Source organism: Spermophilus citellus, assembly GCF_964194105.1.
Source record: "Spermophilus citellus genome assembly, chromosome: 15".
NCBI lineage: Eukaryota > Metazoa > Chordata > Mammalia > Rodentia > Sciuridae > Spermophilus > Spermophilus citellus.
The window spans coordinates 68,052,177-68,078,444 of record NC_138195.1 but is presented as its reverse complement, the minus strand read 5'-3'; the positions used below and the strand labels follow the sequence as shown (position 1 = coordinate 68,078,444).

Sequence of the window (26,268 nt, the reverse complement as noted above, 5' to 3'; positions counted from 1 at the left end):
ATAGTTATACTTTATTGCTTAGGGGATAGTAACAAAAACATCTGACATGTTTAGTACAGATGCAGTTTTTTTCAAATATTTTCAATCTGTAGCTGATTGAGTCTATAGATGTGGAACCTACAGATGGGGAGGGGGAAACTATTATTAAAACACTGGGGCATATATCCTGAATCAGATTTTAGCAGATTCACACAGTGTGAACCTTGGTTGTGTGTAGAGGGGTACCTGTGTGAGAGAAGGGTTCTTAGAAAGCCTGCTTACTGGGACGGTCTTTCCTCTTCTGGTTCTGAGAGTCATTTAGTGCAGGCTTCTGTGACACAGGGTGAGACTAGTACAAGAGCCTTTTGCCTACAGGGGACCATCTGGGGAGGAGTGGCCAAGGAAGAAAGGGGCTCCAGACTGAAGACAGCCCAAAGGGACAGTAAGAAAGCACTTCAGCCCGAGGCTCTCCTGGGTGGGGAACTGTCCCTACCTCCGACTGTGACTCCACCCTGAAGCCTGAGGACCAGGCGCCGGGGTGGACAGACTTGAGGATCCCTCTCCCACTTGCTGTGCCATCCCCACAATCCCGACAGGGCTCGCGGGGAAGCAGGGTCCGCCCCGTCCAGCCCAGCGCCCCGCCCACGGGAGCCCTCGGGACTGTCGGGGGGGTCCTCGCTTTCCGAGTCTGCACCGACTCCGCGGGGTTCCCAGGCAACGCCCCGGGGCTGCCCTGCGCAGACGCAGCGCGAGGAGGACCTGCGGCCGAGGCCGGGCCAGCGGCGCTCCTCCCCACTGCCCCCGCTGCCTAGGGCGGCGCGAAGGGCTGGCCGCCAGCGGGTTCCTGGAGGCAGAAATGGCTGCGAGCGGCCGGGGTCTCGGTAGGGCCTGGGGTGCCTCTCGCTGCCCCGCTTGGAGACATGCTCACTGGAAAGCTGGCGGACGCCCGAAGCCTGAGTACGATGCGGTGGTGATAGGAGCAGGTAAAGAAGGCGGGAAGGCAGCAATGCCCAGAGGTCCGGAGAGGCCCTTTTGCAGAACCCCACTTCTCCCTTCACTCTGGGCACAACCTGGTCACGAGTTTGGATGAGAGCCGGGGCTGTGAGGGAAGACCTTCTGGTCTCTGAGTAAGGCTCCTCTCCGTTCTAGTGCTGGCTCTGCCGATGGCTTGCTGTGTGGTCTAGGAAAAAATTTCTTGCCCTCTCTGGGCTTGAGTCTTGTCACCTAGAGTGGCATTAGGTGAGTGCAGAAGCTTACCTTGTCTCCAGCTAGATGAACTAATGAGCTAGCTCTCACCACGTTCTTGGAAATCATGGTTCATTGAATAGAAAGAACCCTGGGACAACAGCAAATGTCACCACTACCTCATCATTGAGGTCACCCATCCCCAAAGGAAACCAGAATCACTTCACAAAGGGGAGTTAAGAGAAAAACAGAACTGAATCCCAGAGACCCTACTGTATGTCCACAGAGGATGACAGCCATATTTTCCTCTCAAACATTTGGGGACATGCTGTGTGGTCCTGTGACACTTTGCTGACCCCTAGCCTCAGAGTACTCAAGTCTGCTGTGTGACTGGGTGACCTGTTCATACTCTCAGAAGGCCTGAAGGCATTATTTCCAACTGGGCTCATTTCAATGCGATGCCTAAAATAAGAGGATGCCCAGGCTCCGTCCTGGGCACAGTCCCAAGGTGCTCTCTGCCTGGGCCTGGTCTCTGTTACCAAGAGCAGCCATGAGCTGGTGAAAGCCTCCGTCCGCTCTCCAGGGAACAAGTGTTCACATACACACATTTATTGTAAATACTGAATTAAAAAATGTGTAGCACACAGTTCTAAAAATCAAGAAGACAGTGCTCTTAATTAAAAGTCCATGTGGCCAATTGATTCTGATCCAGTACTCTCTGATTTTTGCCAAACTCAATTGCCGAGCTGTGGTCGCAGTTCCGGAGTGGTCACAGCTTGGAAAGGGATGCTTGATGTTTTCATTCACTTTGAAGAGAAGAAAAATGGGGGAAAAAGTGAAACAGTGAAGATTTATGTCCCAGCTTCATTCCTTCTTCAAAAACAGGAATGACTTTGCTCGGTCAGATAATATTTTTTTCTGATACTGGAAGAACATCTTCTCCATGTTTGGTGCTGTTTATTCCCAATGTAACGCCACCGACAAGCATTCCATTAAATTTCAACTGCATTGTTAGCATTTTCCCATCTTTTTCCTGAGCCTGCCAGTCCACAGCACAGTAGATCAAGCCCTGCCGTGTCCCATGTATAAGTCCTCCCATGTTGTCCCACCCTTGGGAGGTCACCGAATGTGACTTAGGGGAGATATAACAGTAGCAGGCCACATCCAGGCATGTAGAGGCAGGTGACCTCAAGAGCATAGTTATAGGCCAGTGTAGCAAAATGAAAGTGGTGATTTTAAGTAGTTTTGCGATCGCTTTTAGTATATTTAATAGGAAGTTTATAGGATTTAATTTTTCGCAGTGGTCTGTTTGATAGTGGGCTCACAAACTTCCTGGAGTCCAGCACCCACGGGAAGCGCTCTGTGTCCTCTGAGCCTCCCAAAAGCCCCTCCTCCCCTCAGCTCTTGGTCACAGCCCCTCTGACTCCTATGGGCCAGCTGCCTTGGTGACTCTCCCACAGTGTGACTGCCTCAGTGAGGTGGCTTCAGTTACCTGATTTAGGGGCGTTCCAGACTGAGTGAGGAGCAGAGTGGCATCTTCTGAGATGAGAGTTATATCTGAATCCCTGAAGTCATGCCCGGCAATCACCTCCAAGAGACCCCGGTTTTGTCATTTGACTACCTGTAGCTAAGAATGCCCTGAGGAGCTTGTTACAATGCAGATACCTGCGCTTTGTAGCTGGTGATTAGGGCTGGCGGAGGGGGGAGGGGGCGCTCCCAGCCATCAGCACATCTGCCCACCAATGCTGAGCAAATCTGATACTGGCAACTCAGAGCCTGTGCTCAGGTCAGCTCATATAAGTCCCACACACCTGCTATTTGAGGATCCCCAGAAGTGGCTAGGGGTTCCCTGAGCCTGCAGCAAAAGACCCTTCAAGGGGACAGGTCATCTGAAGCCACAGGAGAATGCATCCAGGATGGGGGAGGGGGCAATTCTGGAACGCTGGATCTTCCTGGGCCTTCATCCTTCTGGGTCTGTGCCCTTGGGAGTTTACACACCATTGCTGGACTGGACTCTGTAGCCTGGAAGACTTGATTAGTTTTCCAGAATTGATGAGCACCACTAATTAAAGGCGAACAGCTGCTGTATTTATTGTGGGCCTTCGAAGGGCCAGGTGCTTTATGGATATTATTGGTCATCCTGCCCACACTGCGGCAAGATCCCCAGCACCCTTTCTGCCTCACCTCCTGGCTGCTAAATGCCTCTCTGCCTATGGCAGAGCTGGGCTGAGCCCCGGACAGCCTGCCTTCTTGGATTTGCTTTGTGTATTAAGAGAAGGGCTTCTCAAACTGCAGGTTCAGGCAATATTTATAAGTCCCAGCATATTTTTTAAACTTTCTTATGGCAATTTTCCAGTGCTTTTTAAAATGAAATATAACCAAATAGATCATCACATGCTTATCACACAGTGAGAGTTAGTATTAGTACATGAAAGCTTTTTCCTGAGAAATGCATTTACTCACGTGGCATGTGCCAGATCATGTTGTCAGATTCTTCCTGTGGATCATAGTCAAAGGGGGCTGAAAAGCCCAGGTTCCATTAGGAATGGTAAGAATGCAGTTGTGACCTCTCACATCCTGGGAGGCCTCCATAAAGCAACTGACTCAGCCATGAGGAGATGCATCACATGGGCCATCGCTGCCCCTGGTTAGGGACATTTGCCAGGCTAACAGCTGAGCAGTTCATTTGAGTCAACACTGGATTCAGGTCGGTGCTCGGGATCATGGTCATCCACTGACATCTAAAAGACTCAGAGTGGTGACTGTCACCAAGGAGAGAATAGACTGGGGGTCACAGGAACTGGCCGACAACCACTGGGGCCTGTTCTCTGCCTGCAAGTGATTCTTCATCAACAGCCTCATTTCCTCCTAAGAGTGGGGAAAGGAGGAGGCAGGCCCCAGGGCCTGTGTGCTCAACATGTGGATCTGAGGTCACCTGGATGGGAATTACCTGGGATCGAATGAGGAATCAGCTCTAGCACACAGGTGCCCTCCCTGACCTGCTGAGGACGCTCTGAGGAGGGGAGGTCTGGGAATCCATACTTTTGCCGGGTGATTCTGAGCTACTTAGAGCTGCGCTCACTACCCACTTGGTGGGGAACATGAGATCCCAAAGCCAAATTCAGGGCTCATGGCCAGGGGCAGCCCTCCTAAGATTTTAGAAATCTTTTTACAAAAAACTAAGGTAACAAATTCCCCCAGCCAGCTAACACTGAGGCACACGCCCGTAGTAGCTGAGTGTGTTTGATTACTTCATTTTTAACTATTCAAACTTCATTTTTAGAGCATGAGACTGACAGGGACACCCTGTGTGGATAAAGCCTTCTTAGGCCAAACTTGACAGCAACTCTGCCCCTGAGCAGTGCTCACCTGGGTGGCTGGTCAGTTATTCCAGGTGCAAAAGCGTACTGGCCACCTTTCTTTTGCTTCCGGTCCCCACCATGTGAACTATGATGCTCCCTCGGTCACCTGCTCCTTGCCTAGTGATGGAAGCCCTTGTGACCTTTACTCTCCTTGACCCTCACTCCAGCATGGAGCCATTGACAGAGCCAGGGGCCAGCACTTCTTTCAAGTCAGGGCAAATCAGGCAAATCCCTCCACCCAGTGCGGTGGGTGGGGCCACCAGGGATCTACCTGGGTGGGGCAGAGATGGGCCCCTCTCCCTCAAGGGATGTGCATCTGCCAGCTGACCAGTGATCTGTCCTCCCCTCCCCCCTCTCATTGCAGGACACAATGGGCTGGTGGCTGTGAGTATCTTCCCTGGGTCCCACTGCACTGACCCCAGAGCCTGTGGCTCTCAGCAGCCACAGGGAGAAGCGAGCAGGTGGCAGGAGAGAGGAAAGAAGCGTGCTCTGGTGCCGACCAGGAGCTGGGTTGAATGTGTATCTGCAGCCACTCAGGGAGGATATCATGGGCTCCCTTTCCTGTCCTTTCCATAATACTTGGGACCCCACCCGTGGCCTGTGGAAGAGTCAGGGAGCTTCAGAAGCAGGCTGGTGAAAATGTGGGGAAACGTCTATCTGGCATAGAGACAGCAGGTGGGACCCTGGGGATCAGGAGCATGAGGCAGGTGGGGCCTCTGACTCCAGGTTAGGGGGCAGTCCTTGCTGGAACAGGTTCAGGTGACCCACAACCTGAAGCACACTGCTACTGCATCTCCAAGTGACAGCAAGAGCTCCCTAGCAGAGAGGCCAGGGCTCATGTACCCAGCAGGTGTCTTCTAGATACCAAGCTCAGCCAGGCCAGAGTCACTCTGGGGCTCTGCTTCTAAACCCTGAGTCCAGGTACTTCCAAGAGGCCTTTGAGAGTCTTCAAGGCCATAAAACAAATATGGAACCTCTTCTTTAAGCAGTGGCAGCTCTAAAGTATCAACAAAGGGGGTGCCCAGGGACTACGGTAAGACCTTAATACCTTAAACAACATATCAGTTTTACCTGAACATTCTACAGGGGACCCTTTGCAGCTCAACTGGTCGGTAATTTAAACACTGATTTGATATTAATGTAAGTGCAGGTTTGTCTCCCAGCTCTGTCACTTTCTATCTGTCAAGGTTTAAGTGAGTCACTCAGCCTCTCTGAGCCACATAAAATGAGAACAGCCATGCCTACCCTCAAGAAGCCATTTGTGAAGGCAATAGTTAATGTGCTGCAGGGACCTGGCATATAAAACTTGACCTGAATGCTAGCTCTTACTATTGGAAGTTTCCAGCCCAGGGAGGGCTAATGTCAATGCCCTTCAGCCAAAGACCACCAGAAATGCACCTGTGCTTAATCAAGTTGTCTTGATTACTCTTGGCAGTGAGGGAGAACCGTGGGGTGTCTCAGCAAGGTGTTAGAAAGAACCTAATAGAGGATTTGAGCTTTGGTTGAATGACTTGGGAAAAGGCCTGAGAAAATAAGGGTTTGGAGTCAGAGGCCCCACCTTGTAGGTTAGACACTGTCAGAAAGTAAGGACAGCCTTCTGACTGAGAACTCCAGTACCTCTTATCTGTAGGGAGCAGAGACTGAGATGAGGACATTGAAATTTGGTAAGGAAGTAGCAGTCACTCAATCTGGCCAAGAGAGGGGCATTTCATATTTTGTAGATGACACAGAGACCTTGGATTTGTTTGTGCTTAAACAAAATTGTGCAGAGAGCTTGCTCCATCTCATTTTATCACAGTCTCCCAGTAACCTTATTTCAGGCCATTCTGTGAAGTAGCTTATGTCTAATTGGAGAATAGCATGGCTTACCCTTGCATGTCAAGGCAGCTTCCAGATGTCATGCTCTGGGAGCTGGATTCAAGCTTAACCACACAGAGCCTCAGTTTTCTGATCTGTAAAACAGGGAGAACCATTGTGCCTACCTCCAAGATGGTGGACTGTAATAAGGTGCATCTGATGTTTGGCACATAGTTGCCCAGTGAACCAAGGATGGTGAATTCTGAACTTCACCATTCCTTGGTGTTAGTGGTAGTGGGAAGACCAGCACTGTAGGATTGTAGGCTCAGGACTAGCTCAGTTCAGCAAATATTTATTGCTTTCCCCCTAAATGTGAGAAGAAAAGTAACAGAAACCCTTGCATCATTTGTTGCCCCCAATAAAGTTCTGCTATAGACATAGCTTCAGTTATTGTGTGTCTCCTGTGCCAGGGACCAGCTCAGGGAATCCTCGCAGCAGCCCTATGAGATAGGTAGAGTCATCTTATAATATCAACCCCATTTTGCACATGTAGAAACTGAGACAGGATGGATCAGGTAATGAGGCTGAGCCAGCAGAAAGGGAACGCAGAGTTGAACCTGGGGTTTGGTTTCACATTCTCAAGTTCAACTTCACTGCGCCACCTCTCACTGGGCTTGTAAGGAGAAGGAGGCTTTCTCCGGCCTGGAGGAGAGGGACATCTGGGACAGGGTAAGTAGGATGTGACGAGAATTCCTAGGACACCAGCCTTCTAAGGAGAGAAGGTCACCTTCAGCTGGGATGTGGAGGGGCAGGAGCAAGCAAGCAGGCCTTGGAAGACATCTGAACAGCATGAGCCACAGGGTAGTGTGTTGGGTCTGCACTGAGGACCCCAAGACCATGGGGCAGCCCCCAGGGATCTTGGATGTTCCAGAGGGATGAGAGAGGGCCTTATGTGACCCCCAGGCAGCATACCTGCAGAGACTGGGGGTGAACACGGTGGTCTTCGAGAGGCGCCATGTGATTGGGGGTGCAGCAGTCACTGAGGAGATCATTCCAGGTGAGCCCCAAGAGGTGGGAGGGGTGAGGAGTGATCACTGGTGACTGGTTTTTCTGATTTTGTTCCAGGGTTTAAGTTCTCCCGTGCATCCTACCTCCTCAGCCTTCTGAGGCCACAGATTTACACAGACCTGGAGCTGAAGGTAGAACAGCCCTGTGGCCGCGGTGGATGGGTGGTTGTGATCACCTCTCATCTCCCTGACCTGGGGTAGGGGCTCCCTACCTTGTACCCAGGGTGATTCCCAGTGCCTGAGATTCCTTCTATCCCAGGGTTGGGTCACCCCCAGGATCTTCTACTGCATGCCATAGATTGTGTCACCCACCCTACGTCTTAAAAACTCAGAAATCTCACACAAAACTCAGACCTCATTTGAAGACTGAGCTTTGTCAGCATCAGGCCCTTGTTCTACATGGTGGCACTTTCAGCCTGGTCCCTGTCATCTTCTGGCATCACCTGCCTAAAGCTTTGGGCTCCTGAGTTTGCAAAGCCACCTTAGACTGGGCTGTGTTTCCACCCTTATTAAACTTTGGAGCCTGGCAGCATGAACAGGACGTTGAACCTGGACTTTCACCCCTTTCGGTTCCTGGGCTATCTGGAGGAGATCCTGAGAACTCTCCCCTGGCTTGTCCAGCTCTGCCCACTACCCTTCACAGGCTCCACCTCTCATGGCCTGTTTCATAAGCCACCAAGTTCTTGAGGCTGACTTGGCTCCCACCTGCTAGTGCCTCTGTCACCCACCCCTCAGGAAAAAGATCCTTGGTGTCATGTGTACGAGCAGCTGCCGTGTACTTCAGTGCCAACTTTGCTCTGAATTCAAAGTTCAAAATTAATTAGATGCTCAGCCGCTGTTTACACCCCTTGGCTTCTGTAACTGGTTCATGTAGAGGAGTTCTGTGAATTTGGTGACTATAGAAACCCAAAAGAAGAAATTATTACTTGAGAGAAAGAATGTAAGCACCCTCAGGCCAGCACTGGATAAATTGAGCCAAGGCCCAAGGGTGTGTCTGGGATCCTCAGCCCACACTACACTACAACTGGAGGCAGTTTGTAACTATACCCATAGTTGATGGAGGCAGATGTTGGGCACCAGAGGCAACTTCTGTCCTCCCTTCCTCCCTTCCATAGGTCTCAGCTCTGTTCCCTCTGCTGGCGCTTTATTCTGGGAAATCTCCCTAAAGTGGGACTCTTGGACCTACATGTCCGGAAGAATGACCGGGGGAACTAAAGGGGAAACAGAGATGCCCGGGGGTTCTTGCTCAGAGGCTTGGTACTGTAGGAGTCATGGGGCCTGGGAACTGGCATTTTGTAGCAGTCTCAGGTTGTTGTGAAAGAGGAAGCCACCAGACACCTCTTTGAGAAACAAACCTATAAGTCCCCCTGGTCCATGATCTCTCAGACATACCTTGCCCTCCCCAACAGTTCCCACCTGGGACAGCTGGCCTGCTGAGAAAACTCATGGGTTAACCAGAGGAAGTAGTCTGTTCTTGTTTTATTTGTGTTTTTAAAGAAAACTGGATACTTGAAAAAAATCTCATGGAGATAATCTCATGGCTGTTTAATGCTCCCCTTCTTATTTCAACTCCATGGAATTAAAACCATCAAGAACAACAAAGGTACCATTTTTTAAATATTTAGTTGTAATGGACACAATACCTTTATTTATTTTTATGTGGTGCTGAGAATCGAACCCAGGGCCTCACACGTGCAAGGCTCTACCACTGAGCCACAGCCCCAGGCCCCCAAAGATACCATTTTTTAAGAGTGTCCTAGAGGCAGTCAAAAAAATGTTCATTTTTGATTAGTTATACTTGAAATAACTCCTGGGCTCCTCTCGGGTCCCTTACGTGGAGGGTTGATCGATTCCTTCATCCAGTCAGTGTTCCTGAGCACCTGCTCTGAGCCACACCCTGGAGAAGCCCTGGGAGATGTGGGCTGGGTGGGGTGAAGGAGGGAGGGAGACAAGGACCCAAGAGAACTCCGGGTAGAGGTAAGTGGCAGGAAGAAAGTGAAGCCATGTGATAGGGACAGCCTAGACTGGTGAGCAGGAGCTCCTCCTTGAGGAGGTGACCTGGGAACTGACATTCTAATGTCAAGAAGTCACCAGCTTTGTGCCTTGTGGACCAGAGAGAGTTCTAGGCAGAGGGAAGTGGGAGTGGACAGGCCAAGGCAGACTTGAGAGGAAGGCAGGTGTGTGACTACCGTGGCTGTGAGGAGAGGACTGCATTTAACCCAGGTGCAGGGGGAAACCAGTGGAGGCATTTAATTAGGAAGGAGAGTATGGGATTTATGACCCTGTGAAAGATCAGTCCCCTGGATCATGGCAAAGGCGGGTTGCAGGTTGGTGGTTGAGGCAGCTCCTACAGTGATTCACAAGATGGCGACTTGGGCCAGGGGCAACAGACATAGAGGGAAGTGGACAACTTCTGCAGATGGAGCTGATAAGACTTGGCTGTGGATAGGAAGTCAAGGGGGAGGGAAGAAGAGGAACTCAGGATGCCCTCTAGGGTCAAGTTCTCTACATTAAGAAGCACCAAGCTGGAAGTTCCTCCAACTTGGAATCAAATTTCTCTATCTTAATGTTAGAAAGGACCCAAAGGTGTCCCAACCCAAACTCCTAGCCATGTTTAGAGTCTCCTGGGCAGCATGCTCAATGCCTGGGGATCTTGTCCATCTGGAAGGTCAGCTGTAGTGGTCAGGAAGGTCTGTTCTAGTTTCCATGTACTGTCCTAATACTTCTACTCACAGATCTCATTTCTGTCTCCTGGAGCTACACCTTGCCTGCAAGACATAGTTTTCATCCACTCAAGTCAACAGCACACTTAGTGACTACACTGAATCTATACCTGGTGGACATAATAGTGAGCAAGACAGATAATGCCCCTGACCTCATTCTACTGTGGGAGGTGAAGAAAAATTGAATGTATAATTAGCCATGTGCTGACAAGTGTTTTGGAGAAAAAAAAATATGCAGGGAGATGGGACAGGAAGTGCTGGCATGGTTAGGGGAGGCCTTGCTCATAAGGGTCACTTGAGCAGAGATCTTCAAAGAAGTGAGGGGACAGGCCGTGGATCTGGAGAAAGAAGTCTGTAGATGGCGGCCACGGTAAGCCTGTGTTAGTAGCCCAGGCCCCTTTGTTGTATCTGTGGAGAAGTAGATGTGCTCTTAGAAAGTTCTGTGTGCTGGTCAGGCCCCTCTAAATCAAATCATATTTTAACTGCATCAAGGCAGCTTCCATTTAAAGTGACCCTGGAGTAAATGAGTCTGTAAAGTAGATAAAAATTTTGGGTGTAAATAATTTATCTACCTTGTGCCTATGGATTTTCACATAACCATTGCTTTATTGTGTCTTTCTAAATTTTAATTATTTATTTCTGAAGTGGGACAGTTATAGATTAGGACTGAGAGCCAGGGCCTGGGAGTCACAGAGATGTGGTTTGGAAACCCAGATCTGCCTCCTACAGGGACCTGAGACAAGTTATTTAACTTCTCTGAGCCTCGGTTATGGCAGTCGTACCAAAGAGGATAAGAATACCGCCAGAGTTGTTGTGAGGTAGTAATTGTAGACCCCAGCACTGCCTCTGGCACAGGGTAAGCATGATATGCTGCAGCTTGGTGTAGCAAGGTATGGCATAGTGTGGCGGGCACTGTGCTCTGCTGTGGTATAGTTGGTGAGGTGTGCTGTGCTCTGGTGTGGTATAGTATGGCAAGATGGTGCATGTGCAATACCGTACGGTCTTCTTGCGTGCCTGAGCAAGAGGGCTTTTATAAACCTATATTTTTTTTTAAATGGGATCCAGGATCACATACCTTGGGAACCCGCCCATAGGCACCTAAATGGTCTCACAAACACAGTTGGAGAAAGGAGACTGGAGACGGAGACCACAGACCTCTAAAATGTTGCCTGTGTTGTTTGTATTCTGCAGAAACATGGACTGAGGCTTCATCTCCGAAATCCCTACTCCTTCACCCCCATGTTGGAAGAGGGCACAGGGGGCAATGTGCCCAGATCCCTTCTTCTGGGAACAGACATGACACAAAACCAGAAGCAAATTGCCCAGTTCTCACAGAAGGATGCCCAGGTAAGGAGAGTGTCCAGAGACCCGGCTCCTCCTCCCTCGCCAGCCTGGAGGGGGCTTTAGAAAGGAAATGGGTCTGGTTGGAGCCATCCTAGAGCAATGTCCAAGTAGACAGGCTGCCTTGCCTTCCCTGAGGAGGGATCCAGTCTGCACTTGCCTGTGATCTTAGGCTGTGAAGGAAAGGGACGGAGGATGGCATTTGAGACCAGTGGACACTGCCAGCTCTTGAATCTGCCTGTGCTCAGTATGGGGTCAGACCGTCTCCACCTGCTGTGTGTGGGTGTACTTTGTAACCCAAGTGGTTATCCATGTTAAAGTCGCGATGGAGGCTGACAGGCAGATCAGAGATCACTCAGAACCGACTGGACTGCGTCAGGAGGGCTGGAGTCGATATCGTTCAATTTGGCTTCATCCCGGGCGCTCCAGGCAGAAAGCGTCCATGAGGGTGCGCAGGTCTGGGGAAGGAAGCACACACACCACAGAATGTGCAGTCTCTTGGGATTACTGCCCAGGAATTCTTGGGCAGCCTTATTCACGTGAGTCACTAGATGATGGGACAGCCTGGTGTGACAGGTTCCGTGGACACAGAAAGGAACTCTGGCCACTTTTGTACTCATCCTGCATACAAGCTAAAGGTGTAGCATTAAATCACATCTTGGTGGAGGCATTTTTATAAGAACCTAGGTGAATGCCATCCATGTGTGTTGCTTTCTGTGGCTTTCATAAAACACGGGGTAAAATCTAGAGAACCACGGGCCACAGGCCCAATACACATCTCTCCAACCAGTGCTTTCCAAATCTGGTGGAGGAGCAGGATCTCCTGGGGACTTAGCTTTTTCAGAGTATTTCTCTTGGATCTTTTTGTGCAGTGGGCTCAGGACCACCGCCTCCACCCTCCAAATCCTGCTCGCCTCAGATGCACTAGACAGGAGTCAGCACAAGGCCTGGTCCCTGGGCCTGCAGGACACTGGTGATGGCTCTGCCTTCTAATGACCACATAAGCAGGAGGCCAGGGCCTGTTTCCCATTGTGGAACCTAAGGAGCCTGATTTCTGGTTTTACAAGTTGTCATCTTAAAGGTCTGTCCTAGAGAAAGGTGTTTAATTTCATTTTTACCAAGACTTCTCAAATGTTCCTCAACACGGAACCTTTCTTTATGTGACACTTAAAGTTCATGTGTGTGCCCATGGGTACAGCTGAGCCCAAATTAAAAGTTCTGGGCTGAGAATCAAGAGAAGGCCTCTGGTGGCTCCGGCGTCTGCCCCTGCCCTGTTGCCTGTCCAGCGAAGGGAGTGTGGGAGTTAGAAACTGGCCGTGGACAATGGGTTCCGTGTGGGAGCTTGAGGAAAGAGAACGCAGGCCTGTGTTGCCACAGGTGAGGAGGCGACATGTCAGTCTGATGGGCCAGGAGAGAACAGACGGCGTGCTGAGATTCTGGGGAAGAGGTCTAACTTCTACCAGTCACATGTGGAAGGACAGAAGGATAGAGAGAAAAGCTTCTTTGTGGTTTTATCACAGAGCCCAGACCCTGAGCAACTTGCCAGCTTCCTGTGGCTGGTATTGACCCACGCTGACCCTGTCCTCGGTGGCTCTCCTACTGCCCACCTGGCACTGACCTCAACTCTCAGACCTAGAAATGGGAGGACCCAGTGGAGCCAAGCTGAGCCACAGCAGGGGCTGAGGCCTGTGGAAGCATCCGGGCTCCTCTGTGGAGTGCAGCATCGATGTAGGAATGGTGTGGGGCAGAGCGTGATAACCACATCCTCGTGGGATTCCACACAGTGGAGCCTTGACCTAGATCTCTGTTCCAGGCCTTTCCCAGATACGAGGAGTTCATGAATCGCTTGGTATCAGCCATCGACCCTCTGCTGGATGCAGCCCCAGTGGACACTGTGGCCTTCCAGCGCGGCTCCGTGCTGCAGAGACTCAAGTCACTGTCCACCCTCAAGCCCCTGCTGAAGGCTGGTGAGTCCCGAGTGCAGGCTTCGGGGCAGGAGGAGTAGCCTTCATGAAGGAGAGGTCATGTTCTTGATGCCTGGACAGAAGGTTGAACCGCCATGGCAGCCTGCCAGTGGTGGCGGGTTAAGGCCATTAGGACTGCCCCGAGCACTTTACTGAGATCTCAGGCTGATGTGCCCTAAGAATAGAACCTGAGACAAAGGCCTAAATACAAGTAGCTGATTTAGAAAGGCGACCCCAGGGCCCCAAACTAGGGGAAAGGAGGAATGAAACTGGACCAAGGGAGAGCCACTGCCAGGATGTGTCATTGCCCTGGCCACCACGATGGGCAACGAGGCACTGGACCTGCCTGGACCCTCTGTGAAATGCATTTGAGGACCATTCCTGGAGAAGGAAGAGAGATTTATCCAGCAGGCTCTGTCCCCCAGGGTCAAGGGTTGCCCCTTAGGATGTCCAGGTCAGTGGGTGACCTGGCATAGTACCAAAGGAGCCCAGGAAATAAATGAAGCAGCACACTTTATAGGACTGAGGTGACATGTGCTGCTGGGGTTTCAGTGTGTGAAGCTGATCAAAGCTGCAAAAGGTGTTTATCCTGCCATGGCTGGAGTAAGATTGAGGGGCCAAGAGAATGTAAAGAACTGTCTCCACATAAGATGGATACTAGGTTTGAGTGCAGCCAGGAGAAGTTCTGTGAAGAATTAGTAATGTCTGCCATGGGTATGAGAAGGGACAGTCCACAGAGTGTGCTGTTGTTTACTGTGACCCTGTAGGATATACAGACCAAGTTAGTGTCAGTGTCCTAGAAAAGTACTGAATCAGTTAGTTATGATCACAAGGGGGAAAAGCCCATAAAACCCCTGTGGCATGCATTTAAAAATAAAGCCTTTTTTCTCCCTGGCATGTGTGGTTCAGCTCATCCCAGCTGGGTCAGCTGATCCAGTCTGATTTCATGCATGTGCTTGTGGCTGGGACAGGTCATCATGGGCAGCTGGGCCTCAGGTGTCTCATCCTCCTTATGGAAGCAGCATGTTAGTCTGGGTATGCACTTCTTATATCAACGGAAGACCACATGGGGCTGATTCCTGGTTCCCAGGCCTGTTATAAGCCTCTGTGTCACATCTACAGACATGCCATTGGCCAAGCAAATCACGTGAATAAGTCTGGAGTCAAGGCTCAGGTCAAACCAGCTTGTGGGTAGAAGGAACTGCAGTTATACATCAGAGTGTAGATACAGAGAGAATCTACCCTACATGCCCCAAAAGTAGATGTTCCTTTCAGACTTCCAGCCCAAGGAGTTTTGAACAATAAACATTTGTGTAATAAACATTTATTGAGCAACTACTATTGTCAGACACCAAGCTGCACACAGGGACCACAAAAGCTAAGACCATGATCTCTGCCTTCAAGGACTGTTGGCCAGTGGCTCTCTGAATTGGTCATAGGAATGGTCCTCTCCTAGAGTATGGGCCTTACAGAGTTCAAAAGAAAGAGAATAAGGTACAAGATAATTTTTTTTTAAGTAGTACTAAGTGCTAAATAAAATCAGTGCCCCTGAACTTGCCAATGCTTTGCCTGTCTCATTGAATCCTCACCCTAGCCTTTTAGGGTGTGAGACATGACTCCCATTTTACAGATGGAGGAACAGGTTCAGAGATGTTAACTTGTGTCCAAGGCCGTGCAGTTAGTAAGGGGAGGAAATCATAGCCGACATCCACCCGCTGCACTGCCCGCCGTTGGCAGATCTCAGTCTCCTGCCATCCTTCCATCGCCTGGGACCAGACCAGAGTGTTTCCTCACAGCCCGTCTCTGTTGACGTTTTGGGGTTCCTCTCTTTCAGGTCGCACCCTGGGAGCTCAGTTTCCCCAGTACTACCAGGTGTTCACAGCTCCCATCACCAAGGTGCGCAGCTCCCAGCCTCAGGCCCCGCCGCCCTCCGGGGACCTCTGCTGCCAGCCAGGCCCTGAGCGCTTCTCCCTCGGTTCTTCATCCAGGTGCTGGATCAGTGGTTTGAGTCTGAGCCCCTGAAAGCCACTCTAGCCACGGATGCTGTTATTGGAGCCATGACAAGTCCTCGCACGCCGGGCAGTGGGTGAGGGAGAGGGAGGAGGGCCGTGGGAGGAAGCGGAGGCTCTGCTGAGAGCCAGCAGGAAGGACAAGGGCAGAACAGCAGAGCTGTCATTTATGGAGCTACCAGGAACCAGGCACTTAGCCAAGCACCTCACACATGGTGAACCTCAGAGCTCCATCCGAGATCTGTGGTTCAGAGAAGGGAAGTGCCGTAGGCAAAGTCACACAGCTAGTAACTAGCAGAGCCCCTGGCTACCACTCTGTGCTCCCCTAGGAAAGGCCTCCCAAGGATATCAACATACTTCCTGCCTCCCGCCCTTCCCTTCCTCTCCCTCCTTCTCTTTCTCCCTCTCTCCCCTCCCGCCATGCTCTTTTCCCTGGGCTCTAAGACACTCACAGGCACCTTCTATGGACAGGAAGCTGCCTCTCTGAGCAGGGCACATGCCTACAGCCCAGTCCAAGGGGGGCATCACACACAGTGAGGGCTGTGGTCATGGTTTGACCTAAGGATCCCCTTGTAGGACTAGGAATGGAGGAGCGTGCACATGCGCATGGGTTGGGATGGAGGATACTGCCAAGTCAGCCTTTCCAATGTACCGGAAGATGCAGCTAGAAGCTGTCAAGGTGGCTTTTCTCTCAAGGGATGAAAGCATCCCTTGGAAGTAGCTTTTCAACACATATTGAGCCAGCCCCAACTCCCCCGGGGCCAGGGAGAAGAGGGCTGGCAACAGCTGCTGCACCCTGGCCCAGCTCTGTGATATGCCAGCCAATCAGTCTCCAGCTGGATTCCTGTCCTTTTCTCTGGGGAGTGGGGGTGGGGGTCTGTGGGAGGCTTAGAGGCTGCTCAGTGGGCCATGAAGTTACTGGTTCCTTCTTTCTTTCAACAACTGCTGATGGAGCGCATGCCTGTGCGAGGTGCTGGGGAAGTGAACAACCAGAAACCCCTGTTGGCAGATAGAGACCCAGGGCTAGTGATGAGAATGTAGGGTTAAGATAGGAGGCCCCCAGGGAAACTCCAGCTGATCCAAATGAGACGACCGATCCAGACCTGGGGGACAAGGAGGAATTAGCCAAACAAACCATGAGGGAGGAAAGGCTCCAGGCCAGCCGCAGCAGCTGGACAGGTGAGCAGAGTGCTCCATTCCAGGAACCAAAAGAGGCTCAAGGCTCCGTTCAGTGGGGTGTGGGTCAGGACAAGGATGGGAGGCCTGAGGCCACCTCATGAGGCGGGTGTTCCCCTAAGGGCAACAATGAGCCAGTAAAGTTTTGAAAGGAAAGGAGTGGTGGAAACCAGCTGATTCTGAGGTTGCCTGCATGGAGGAGACTGCAGTGAGCAAATGTGGGGAGAAGGCGATCCCCCTGGGGGCCCTCCTGTGGCAGTTTCAGGAAGACAAGAGCAAGGCACCGGGGGACAGTTGCCTCTAGAGTTGCTTGGAAGGAAGAGTTGACAGAAGTGGAATTGGATATAGAGGGTGAGGGACTGGCAAGGGTCAAGGTTGACACCTGGGTTTCTGTTGGAAACAGAGCACCGTTTACTGGGTGGGGGGTGTAAACGGTGAAACAGCTTAGGGAAAGGGGAGAGGCGATGCCTGCCAAGGAAGCAGCGGGTAGCTACTCACAGTACGGAGCTCAGGAGCTGGGGCGGCAGGTTTGGGCATTGCTGCCATGCCGGCAGCATCAAGCTCTGCTGCAGACACATTTGCATGGAGAGGGACACAGATGAGAAGGCAAAGGGCTTTTCCAAACTCATTTGAAGTCTCATGGAAAGGACTGGATGGGGGCAGGAGAGGCTGAAGGTATGAAAAGATATTTGCATCTAAAACTTGGGAGATGAGACCTCACCTCCAGCACCGATCCTGTGCTCTGCCCTCAGGTACGTGCTGCTGCATCATGTGATGGGTGGCCTGGAGGGGATCCAGGGTGCCTGGGGCTATGTCCAGGGTGGCATGGGTGCCCTCTCTGAGGCCATTGCAAGATCGGCCATTGCACATGGAGCAAGTATCTTCACTGAGAAGGTGAGGGTCCCGCTCCCACTCCTCTGGTTGGCCTCGGATTCGGGTAGTCCCTAATGGACAGCTGGGCTCAGAGTCAAGAGACGACAGTTCTGTAGCCTGTCAGTGGCTGAGCTGTTGTCACCGAGGTTCCAGTTCCTCTGACCACCCTTTGGATTCACCAGTCAATAACCACATTCAGCAAAGCTGGGGGGTGGTGGGTGGAGGCTCCCTGAGTAGCTGCAGACTTGGAGGGTGGGACAGGGATGAGGAAGCTGGGAGCTCCCAGGAGCGGTGCAGACAGTGGAAATCCCACCTGATCCTACGCCGTTTCCTTCTGGGGGTTTCTGGGACCTCTCGCTGGTGGGCTTCAGACAGTGGCTAGGGTACAGGTGAATGGCGAAGGCCACGTTCGAGGAGTGGTGCTGCAGGACGGCCTGGAGGTGAGGAGCAGAGTGGTGCTGTCCAGCGCGTCCCCGCAGATCACCTTCCTGAAGCTGACCCCACAGGTAAGGCAAGGTGCTGGGTGGACAAGAGTGGAGATCTCTGCCAAGACAGGGACAGGAAATTGTAGGGGCGGGGCTGCCTAGGGCAGGAGGTGCACTTGCCAAGTCTCCTTTTTTGGAGAAATGGGAAGGTAATGGGCAGGTAGCAAGCAGGGAGGTGAGGAGGAAGAGCAGAGAGGTGAGGTGACCTAGGTCATGCAGCTGGAAATTGGAGGAGCCAGTGCTGGAACCCAGATCTGACTTCCTAACTAAAGCTATTTCTACAACTTTCCTATTCTCTGAATTCCTCCCCTCTTACCAACTCTAATTTCACTATCTTGTGTCAGAGATCTGTTGCCATATTAATGCTGGGCATATAAGAAGAAATATTAGCTTGCAGATCTGGAGAATTCAGTCTCTTGGTTGAATTCAACTGATCTGGGCTTGCTTGTGCACCTGCCGTCAGCTGCGGGGCAGCCAGTCAGCCCTGTTGATCTGGGGCTGGACGTATTCATGTGCCTGGGAGCTGGTTGGCTGTGGCTAGTCCAGGATGGTTTCTGCTGGAATGACCAGGGTGACTGAACTCTATTTCATGTGTCTTTCAAACTTCAGCACAGCAGTCCTGGCATGTTCTCAGGATCTGGCCAAGGACAAAAGCAAGCAAGCTCAATCATGCTCATGGTGTTGTTTGATAACTTTGTATCTTATTTGATAACTTTGTTTAAAACAAGTCTCAAGGTTCAGCCCAGAGTCAGAGTAGAATGCTACAAAGTTACATCGAAAAGGGATGTGCACACAGCAGGGGCTGAGGATTTAGGGAAGGTATTTATATTGGCCACACTTCCCTTGTCCCAAAAGAGAAGATAATATGTTTATGAGCTTGGAGCTCCCAACCATTACTTGCCTGTTCCTGGGGGCAGCACCACTTTTTAAAAAAGTGTTTTCACTAAAAGCATTTCACCAAGATCAGTGCAACACATCTTAAGGCAATTCTGAGGTATCAAGACTTCCAAGAGCTTATAGACCAGAGAGAAAAGAGGCATGCATACCCTGGCCCTGGCCCATGTCGTCCAGGTGTGAGCTATGTACCCAGCACAGCTGGCAGAGCGCAGAGGAGAGGTGGTGAGCGTTAGTGGAAGGGGATCCAGGAAGGCTTTGCAGAGGAGGTGGTTTTGACTGAATGCTGAGGAATAAAGAGGGTTTCTAGAGGCAGAAGTTGAAAGACCAGTCTGAGCAGGAAAGGACGGCCACTCTCTGAGTCCTTTCACAGACTTCCCCTTCCAGGAGTGGATTCCAGAGGGGTTCGCAGAGAGAATTGCTCAGCTGGACACCCAGTCTCCTGTTACCAAGATCAATGGTAAGAGGCACCAGTTTGCAGAACTGTGTTTTTTCACGCTCTCTGGGTGGGAAATCCTCAAGTCTGGGAAAATCCACCCACACCATCACCTCCATGCCCTGCCCTCCAGCCCGGCCCCCTAGTTTGAAGGTGAAACACTTTCAGACTCCCCATCCACCACCCGGGGAAGCATGGTGATGCTCTAGAGAAAGGACCCTGGAGTGGGTGGGCCTGACCCTCTCTTTGGTCCCTCAGTGGCTGTGAACAGGCTGCCCAACTTCCTGGCAGCACCCAATACTCCCACGGGCCAGCCGCTGCCCCATCACCAGTGCTCCATCCACCTGAACTGTGAAGACACCCTCCTCCTCCATCAGGCCTTTGAAGATGCCATGAATGGCCTGCCGTCTCACAGGTGGGTGGCCCCCGGGACTTTACATCTCCTGGAGGGTCTGACACAGGGACCTGGGGTGAGGGTGACTGTTCAGACGCAGCAGGGATCAACCTCTTCCACCTGGGGCTGAACCTTCCCAGTGACCTGGAAACTGCCTCAACCCATACATGAGTTCCAAGGACAGGAAGTGCACCCAGGGCAAGAAAGCTGTGGACCAGGGCAGCTGGGGTGAAGAGTGGGCCATGTCCAAGAGTGTCACAGGTTAGCATAAGGGCATAGTCCTCCAGAGGACTGCATTTATGCTGGGAGAAGAGAAGAAAATGCTTTCTGGGAGAGAAAAGGAGGATTTCTGATTCCGTCCAACAGAGGGCACCCATTTGCTGAACCCCCATTCCATGTCCTGTGTTGTGTCTTATAAGCTGCCTTCATGCAAAACCCCTAAAAGTGTTCCCATCTCCTGCCCCTGCTGAGTCTCCATCCTACCAGAGCAGGTGGGCCCACCCTTCCATCCTGTCCACTGTGCAATGGACGCTTGCTGAAATCTGTGGGTGCCAGGCTCGGTACTTGGCACACGGGGGGAACTGGGGTGTGAAGCAGACACAAAGCTTATGATGAGTGGCCACACAAACATTGTGACATAAGGTAAAGAAGACATGGGGCTAAAGAGAAAGGTGCAGGGCAAAGTTTACCCATTCGCAAATGTTTTGAGGCCCCTATTCTGTGTCAGGTTTGGTTCAGGGACCTGGGCACAGAGCGGCAAACAAAGTCAACAAGGCCTCTGCCTGAGTTGCTGACCTTTCACTGGAGGGAGACAAGACAGTCAGCATCACATGCTGGTGATAAGTGCTAGGGAGAAAATAAAGGCAGGGGAGGGGAACGTTTGCTATATAAAAGGCTAATTCCTGTGATATTGGAGCAGAGACCTGAAAGAAGTTAGAATACTGGTTTTGTGGGTATCTGGAGAAGAGCATTCACATGGTGGGGTGCAAAGGCCCTGGGGCAGGAGTGTGCTGCTATGTTAGAGACAGAGGTATGAGGCCAGAGTGACTGGGGAAAGAACCTGGGAGGGAAGGGGCTGAAAACCGCAGCAACTCCATCCTGTTGGGTCTTGTCACAGCTCCTGGCTTTCATGCCAGGAAAGTTTATGCTGAGCCTGACTTATAACCTCTGTCCTGGCCACTGTGTGGAGAAAAAGGGAGGGCATCTGTTGCAACTGATTACTGGTGCAGAATCCAAGGGAAAGGGGACAGTGGCTTGGACCAGGGTGGGAACAAAGGAAGTGATGAGAAGTGGCCAGATTCTGGTCATATTTTGAAGGTTCGTTGATGAGACTTGCTGTTGAACAGAAGTAGGATGTGAGTGAAAAGAAGGGCAATTAGAAAATTATGGTTGCATTTATTGAAAAGGGGAGAGACTTGGGGGAGGGGTATTAAGAGGATATCAGACGTTGAGGTTGGGACAAGGTCACTGGAGATGCTGGTAGATGTCCAAGTTCAGAGGGAAAGTTGAGGGATGCAGAGGAGGGGCATTTCAGATGGCCTGAAGGATGCTCACAAGGTTGGTATGCATGGGCAACTGGTTCCGGGACTTCCCTTCCTCATCCACAGGTACTGAAATCTCCAGAGGCTCAAGTCCCTACGTACAACGATGCAATATTTTCATATAACCTATGCACATTCTGTGCACTTTAAATCACCTCTAGATGTTTTTTTGTGTGGGGGTTACCGGGAATTGAACTCAGGGGCACTCAACCACTGAGCCACATCCCCAGCCCTTTTTTGTACTTTATTTAGAGACAGGGTCTCACTGAGTTGCTTAGTGCCCTGTCGTTGCTGAGGCTGGCTTTGAACTTGTGATCCTCCTGCCTCAGTCTCCCGAGCCACTAGGATTACAGGCATGCACCACTGCACCAGCTAGATGTGTTATAATACACAATACAGTGAAATGCTATCCAAGTAGTTGTTATACTGTATTGGGGGAAAGCCTGTGTGTTCAGTACAGATGCAAGTCTTGTTTGTTGTTAATATTTTCAACTTGTGTTTGGTGAGTCCATGGAACCCTCAGATATGGAAGGTTGATGTTTTGGGAGGTCAGAGGGAAAATGTGCTCCGGGTAGAAAAGGTGTTGGTTGCAGGCAAAGGCGCTGGGGATGGACGTGGCTCACGGTCCACAGTTGGGTGCTGGAGCAGCCCCAGCAGCTCTGGTTTGTTAGGCCGACTCAGGAACAGGTTCTGGTCAGGTGGGATTTGCCTGGTTGAAACCAGGCCACCTGGGCACCTGCTGTCTGGGTCCTGGCACCTTCTTGTTCTCACTATATGTCCAGACCCTAGAGACATCGAGTTGGGGGGCCCTGGTTAGAGTTCAAGGTGTCTGGGGAAGGAAGGAGATGACAGGCCACACATTAGAGGGGGCTGGGTCAGACCAGCAACTCGGGGGCCTGAGACCTGGCAGGGGCTGGGGCTAGGACTGGAGGTGCTCCTCAGGGGTGCTCTGGACTGCCCTGGTGGTTGCTAAACCCAGTCGGGTACATAAGCCCTCTGGCCTTCCAGTGACAATGGGCCCCGCGTTGGTGTCATCTCAGGGCCTTCATTTTGTCCCAATTCATCTCAGAGTGGCTCCCCAGCCCCTTCTCTTCAGCCTGACCGTCTCCTCCCCTGCATCGCAGGCCCATGATTGAGCTCTGCATCCCTTCCTCACTGGACCCCACCCTGGCTCCCCCCGGCTGCCACGTTGTCTCCCTCTTCACGCAGTACACACCCTACACGCTGGCTGGAGGCAAGGTCTGGGATGAGCAGGAGAGAAATGCCTATGCAGACAAAGGTAAAGAGGGCCACACCAGCCAGCCTCCAGGTGACAGCTGGTCATGTGACCAAGTAGACCCCTCCCCTCCTGACCGCCTCATTCAAGATGAACACCTGCAGGTACTGTCCCACGAGGAGAGAGGGTTGCCCAAGGGAGGCTCATGTCAGCATGGTGACCGTCTGCTGGGTTGGGTGCTAGGCTAAGAAAGCCAAAGGATGTGGTTCCTGCCTCAAGTGCTGGAAGTCTAGTGGGGAGACCATTAAAAACCAACCGTGAGGCTGGGATTGTGGCTTAGTGGTAGAGTGCCCGCCTAGCACGGGCGGGATCCAGGTTCGATCCTCAGCCACATAAAAATAAAATAAAAATTAAAGATGTTGTGTCCACCGAAAACTAAAAATGAATATTAAGAGACTCTCTCTCTCTTTAAAAAAAAAAGAAAGAAAAGAAAAAGAAACCAACCGCTATCGTTCAATATATTTTATTGAACAAAATGAAGAAGCCCTGAGCCAGAAAGAAAAACTTGCAAAGGAAGGGACTTTTGAACTGGGCTTTAAAGGATGAATAGGAGTTAGCCAGAGAGCAAAGGGCGTTTGCAAGCAAAAGAAACAGCTTGAGCAGAGCAAAGAGGTGAAAAAGAGGAGGCAAGCAGCTTAGTCTCTGGGGTTGGGTAAGGAGTGGGGAAAGAGTGGGGCCTGAGCCGGCTAAGACCCATAGGCCTTTATGATGAATTTTTTATTTACCTGTGGACTGTTTCTTGTTTTGCTTTGTTTTTTACTTATTAGGTATAATTTTCATAGGATAAAATGAACCCTTTTAAGCATCAATTTAATGAGTTTTGGTAGATTTTCCAAGCTGTATAACTCTAACGCCTCCCTCCTCTTCTTCCCAACACCATCTCATTCCCCTGCCGCTGGACACCCAGTGTTGGACTGCATCGAGGCCTATGCCCCTGGTTTCAAGGGCTCTGTGGTGGGCAGAGACATCCTCACACCTCCTGATCTGGAGAGAATCTTTGGGCTTCCTGGAGGGGTGAGTCTAAGCCTGGGTCTCTCATCATATTCCTCTTCCTGCACCCCACTTTGTGGCTCTGTCCCCTGGGCCTTACTTGGCCTTCTTCATATGGGAGGATAGTGGCAGAGACCATGGTTGAGAGGGGACAGAGAAGTGGTCAGACCTAGAGAATGGAGGAGGGATGGGGACATGGAGACATAGGTGCCACCTGAGAAGGCCACCAGGGTTATGGCCCTTCTGCCTCCTTATCCACATCATCCTCTCCCATCTGACTTTCTTCAGAAGGAGCTCCCTCCTTAAAGAAGCCCGTCCTTGCACTTCCCTTCAATTTATCAAATGCCAGAGGCCAGAGGCAGGGAGCCCAATTAGGAGATCAGCTTCAATATGGCAGCCACCAGCCCCAGGTGGCTATTGAACACAGAACGGTGGTGAGGCCAAAGTGAGATCTGCTGCAGGTGTACAATGCAGAGACAGCATGAAAAACCATGCTACTGTCTCATTAGTGCCTAATGTTGATTGCACAATAAACTGGTGATATTTGGGATTAGGCTAAATAAAATTATCATTGTTATTATTTAGTTACTGAGGATTGAACCCAGGGCTTCCCACATGCTAGGCAAGCACTCTACCACTGAGCCACACCTCACCTCCTTCTACTTTGTTTTAGGACAGGGTCTTGCTGAGTTGCTGAGGTTGGCCTTGAACTTGTGATCCTCCTGTCTCAGCAGCTGGAGTAGCCAGGATTACAGGTGTACGCTACAGTACTCAGATCAATAAGATAGATTATCAACATTACTATTATGGACCAGTTTGCTTTTACCTCTTAAACGTGGCTACTAGTAAATCTAAAATTACCTGTGTGGCCCTCGTCAGGTTTTTCCTGGGCAGCACTGGTCCAGATGCAGAGTGGAGATGGCCAGGCAGCCGGAAGGAAGGAAATGGGAGGGAGAGCACGCCGCGGGGCAAGTAGGGCTCTGTGGCCTTGGTGACAGTGCACTTGAGGAGGTACAGGCAGAGGGCGGAGATGATGCCAAGGGTCCAGCCTGGCGGCTGAGGAGAGGAGCAGACTTGGGGGGGAGCATGGCTCAGCTTGGGGCATGGTGAGGGAGCAGCATCTCCCAGCAGGGGTTGATGTCCTTGTCCAGGACTGACACATCTAACCTTGCCTTGTCCACTTCTAGCCCAGGGATGGACGACCCAGGCAGGTGGAGCAGAACCTCACTGGGTCCCATTGACCCTTGTCTGTCTTTGACAGTGATCCTGATGGAGCCTGGACCCCAGGAGTCCAGGGTGGCTTAGTCTAAGAAACGAGGTCCCGCAGAAGCAGCCAGCAGTCAGACAAATCAAATGCTCCTATTTTTCAGACATACTGAGGGAGATTCATGGTCTAAGGAAAATCCCTTACAACCCCCCATTTCTTTCCCATTCAGTTTCCTCGCCCTCTGAGGATGCCCCCCCTCCTGGCCTTCTTTTATCCTGAAAAATGTCTCTGGAAAACCTCAGCCCCAGCCCTAGGACACGTGCTTTTCCTCTCTCATCCTCATCCCTTTCTGCACTTTTAAGAACCCAAGAAAATATCTTGGAAGGAGAAGGACTTTCCTTTCAGAACAGGGGAAGGGAAGAAACTTCGCCAGGGCAATAAAGACGGCAGCACTCGGATGTTAATGGCCACGGCCCTGCCTCCACAGAACATATTCCACTGCGCCATGACCCTGGACCAGCTCTACTTCGCCCGCCCGGTGCCCCTGCACTCCAGCTACCGCTGCCCTCTCCAAGGCCTGTATCTGTGCGGAAGTGGGGCCCATCCTGGTGAGTGATCCCGCTTCCCTGTGTGGGCTGTGAGGGATTGCAGGAAAAGGAGGAGGCTGCAGGATGAGGGCGAGAGGGGGCGTGGACCCCCACCCCCCACCCCAGCAAGCCAGGCCCGTGTCCAGAATTCTCTGCGCAGGGTGGGCACACAGGGTGCCTCTGCCTGACTGTACACGACCCTCAGTTCAGCGCACACCACCCGCTCCTTGGGTTTAGAATGTGTCCCACCGAAGGCATCTTGCCCAATTCCAGTTTTGTGTTAAGGGAGACCCATGTCCCTAAATTCCCAATCCATATATGAGACCAGAAAAGCTGACCAAAGTTCCTCAACTTTAAAATTCTTTCCTGTGCCACTTCAAGCTAACTGGTTGGGATGAGGCTGCTGCTTCCTACTGACACTTCCTCTGAGCTCTGCGGGCCTCAGCCTCTTAGAAAGGGCTCTACTCACACCTCTTCCCCCTCCAACCTCATGCTGGTATTTTTTATTTGCCTGCTAAGGGTCTCACCAGGTAGCGTAGCATTCAGACTGCAGAGCAGACTGAGGGAAGTGGTGGGAACTGTGGCCTGCCCCTCCCCTGCTGTGGCCGGAAGCCTGGAGGGAGCCCAGAGTCTCTTGGAGCAGTTGTCCCAGGGTCTCTGTACGCCCTGCCTCATCCCTCCCTGCTGGGTTTTTTGAGAAAAGCTTTGGTTCCAGGAGGAGGTGTGATGGGAGCCGCTGGACGAAATGCAGCCCATGTAGTCTTGCAGGACCTCAAGAGCGCGGGACGCTGAACCAACTCTGACACAGGACGAAAATTCAGCCCTGAGCCTCTCTGTCAGACCTGGGCTCGGCTGCCCAGGAAGCTGTGCTCCAGTGGACACTGCTTGAGGCAGCCAAGTTCACAAGACTCAAGCCATTATTTTAGAAGAAGTGTGCAAGTTACATGTAACACAAGTTAACCCATGCCCCGTGCCTCCATGA

General features: G+C 51.5%; 1 protein-coding gene across 2 annotated transcripts; it reads left to right on the top strand.

The window, feature by feature from the left end:
- The first annotated feature begins 370 nt into the window (after positions 1-370).
- Positions 371-26,268, top strand: PYROXD2 (pyridine nucleotide-disulphide oxidoreductase domain 2). Of its 2 annotated transcripts, XM_081268318.1 has the most exons (16): positions 371-962; positions 4,891-4,910; positions 7,287-7,380; positions 7,449-7,522; positions 11,305-11,460; positions 13,268-13,421; positions 15,253-15,314; positions 15,407-15,504; positions 17,356-17,497; positions 17,848-17,982; positions 19,243-19,315; positions 19,550-19,706; positions 22,351-22,505; positions 23,410-23,516; positions 25,187-25,307; positions 26,002-26,268. In XM_081268318.1, exons 1-16 carry the CDS (start codon positions 836-838, stop codon positions 26,076-26,078), a joined length of 1,752 nt encoding a protein of 583 aa, XP_081124444.1. In that variant the 5' UTR covers positions 371-835; the 3' UTR covers positions 26,079-26,268. The 2 variants fall into 2 exon arrangements, with proteins under 2 accessions (XP_081124444.1, XP_081124445.1); XM_081268319.1 differs by lacking the exons at positions 371-962; positions 4,891-4,910; positions 7,287-7,380 and adding an exon at positions 8,888-8,993 and having other exon boundaries at positions 7,419-7,522.

Coding starts and splice junctions, on each gene's coding strand:
- PYROXD2 (XM_081268318.1), top strand. CDS start 836: ATGGCTGCGAGCGGCCGGGGTCTCGGTAGGGCCTGGGGTGCCTCTCGC. Junction 7,523..11,304: donor ACACAGACCTGGAGCTGAAG/GTAGAACAGCCC, acceptor TGTATTCTGCAG/AAACATGGACTGAGGCTTCA. Junction 22,506..23,409: donor AAATGCCTATGCAGACAAAG/GTAAAGAGGGCC, acceptor CTGGACACCCAG/TGTTGGACTGCATCGAGGCC.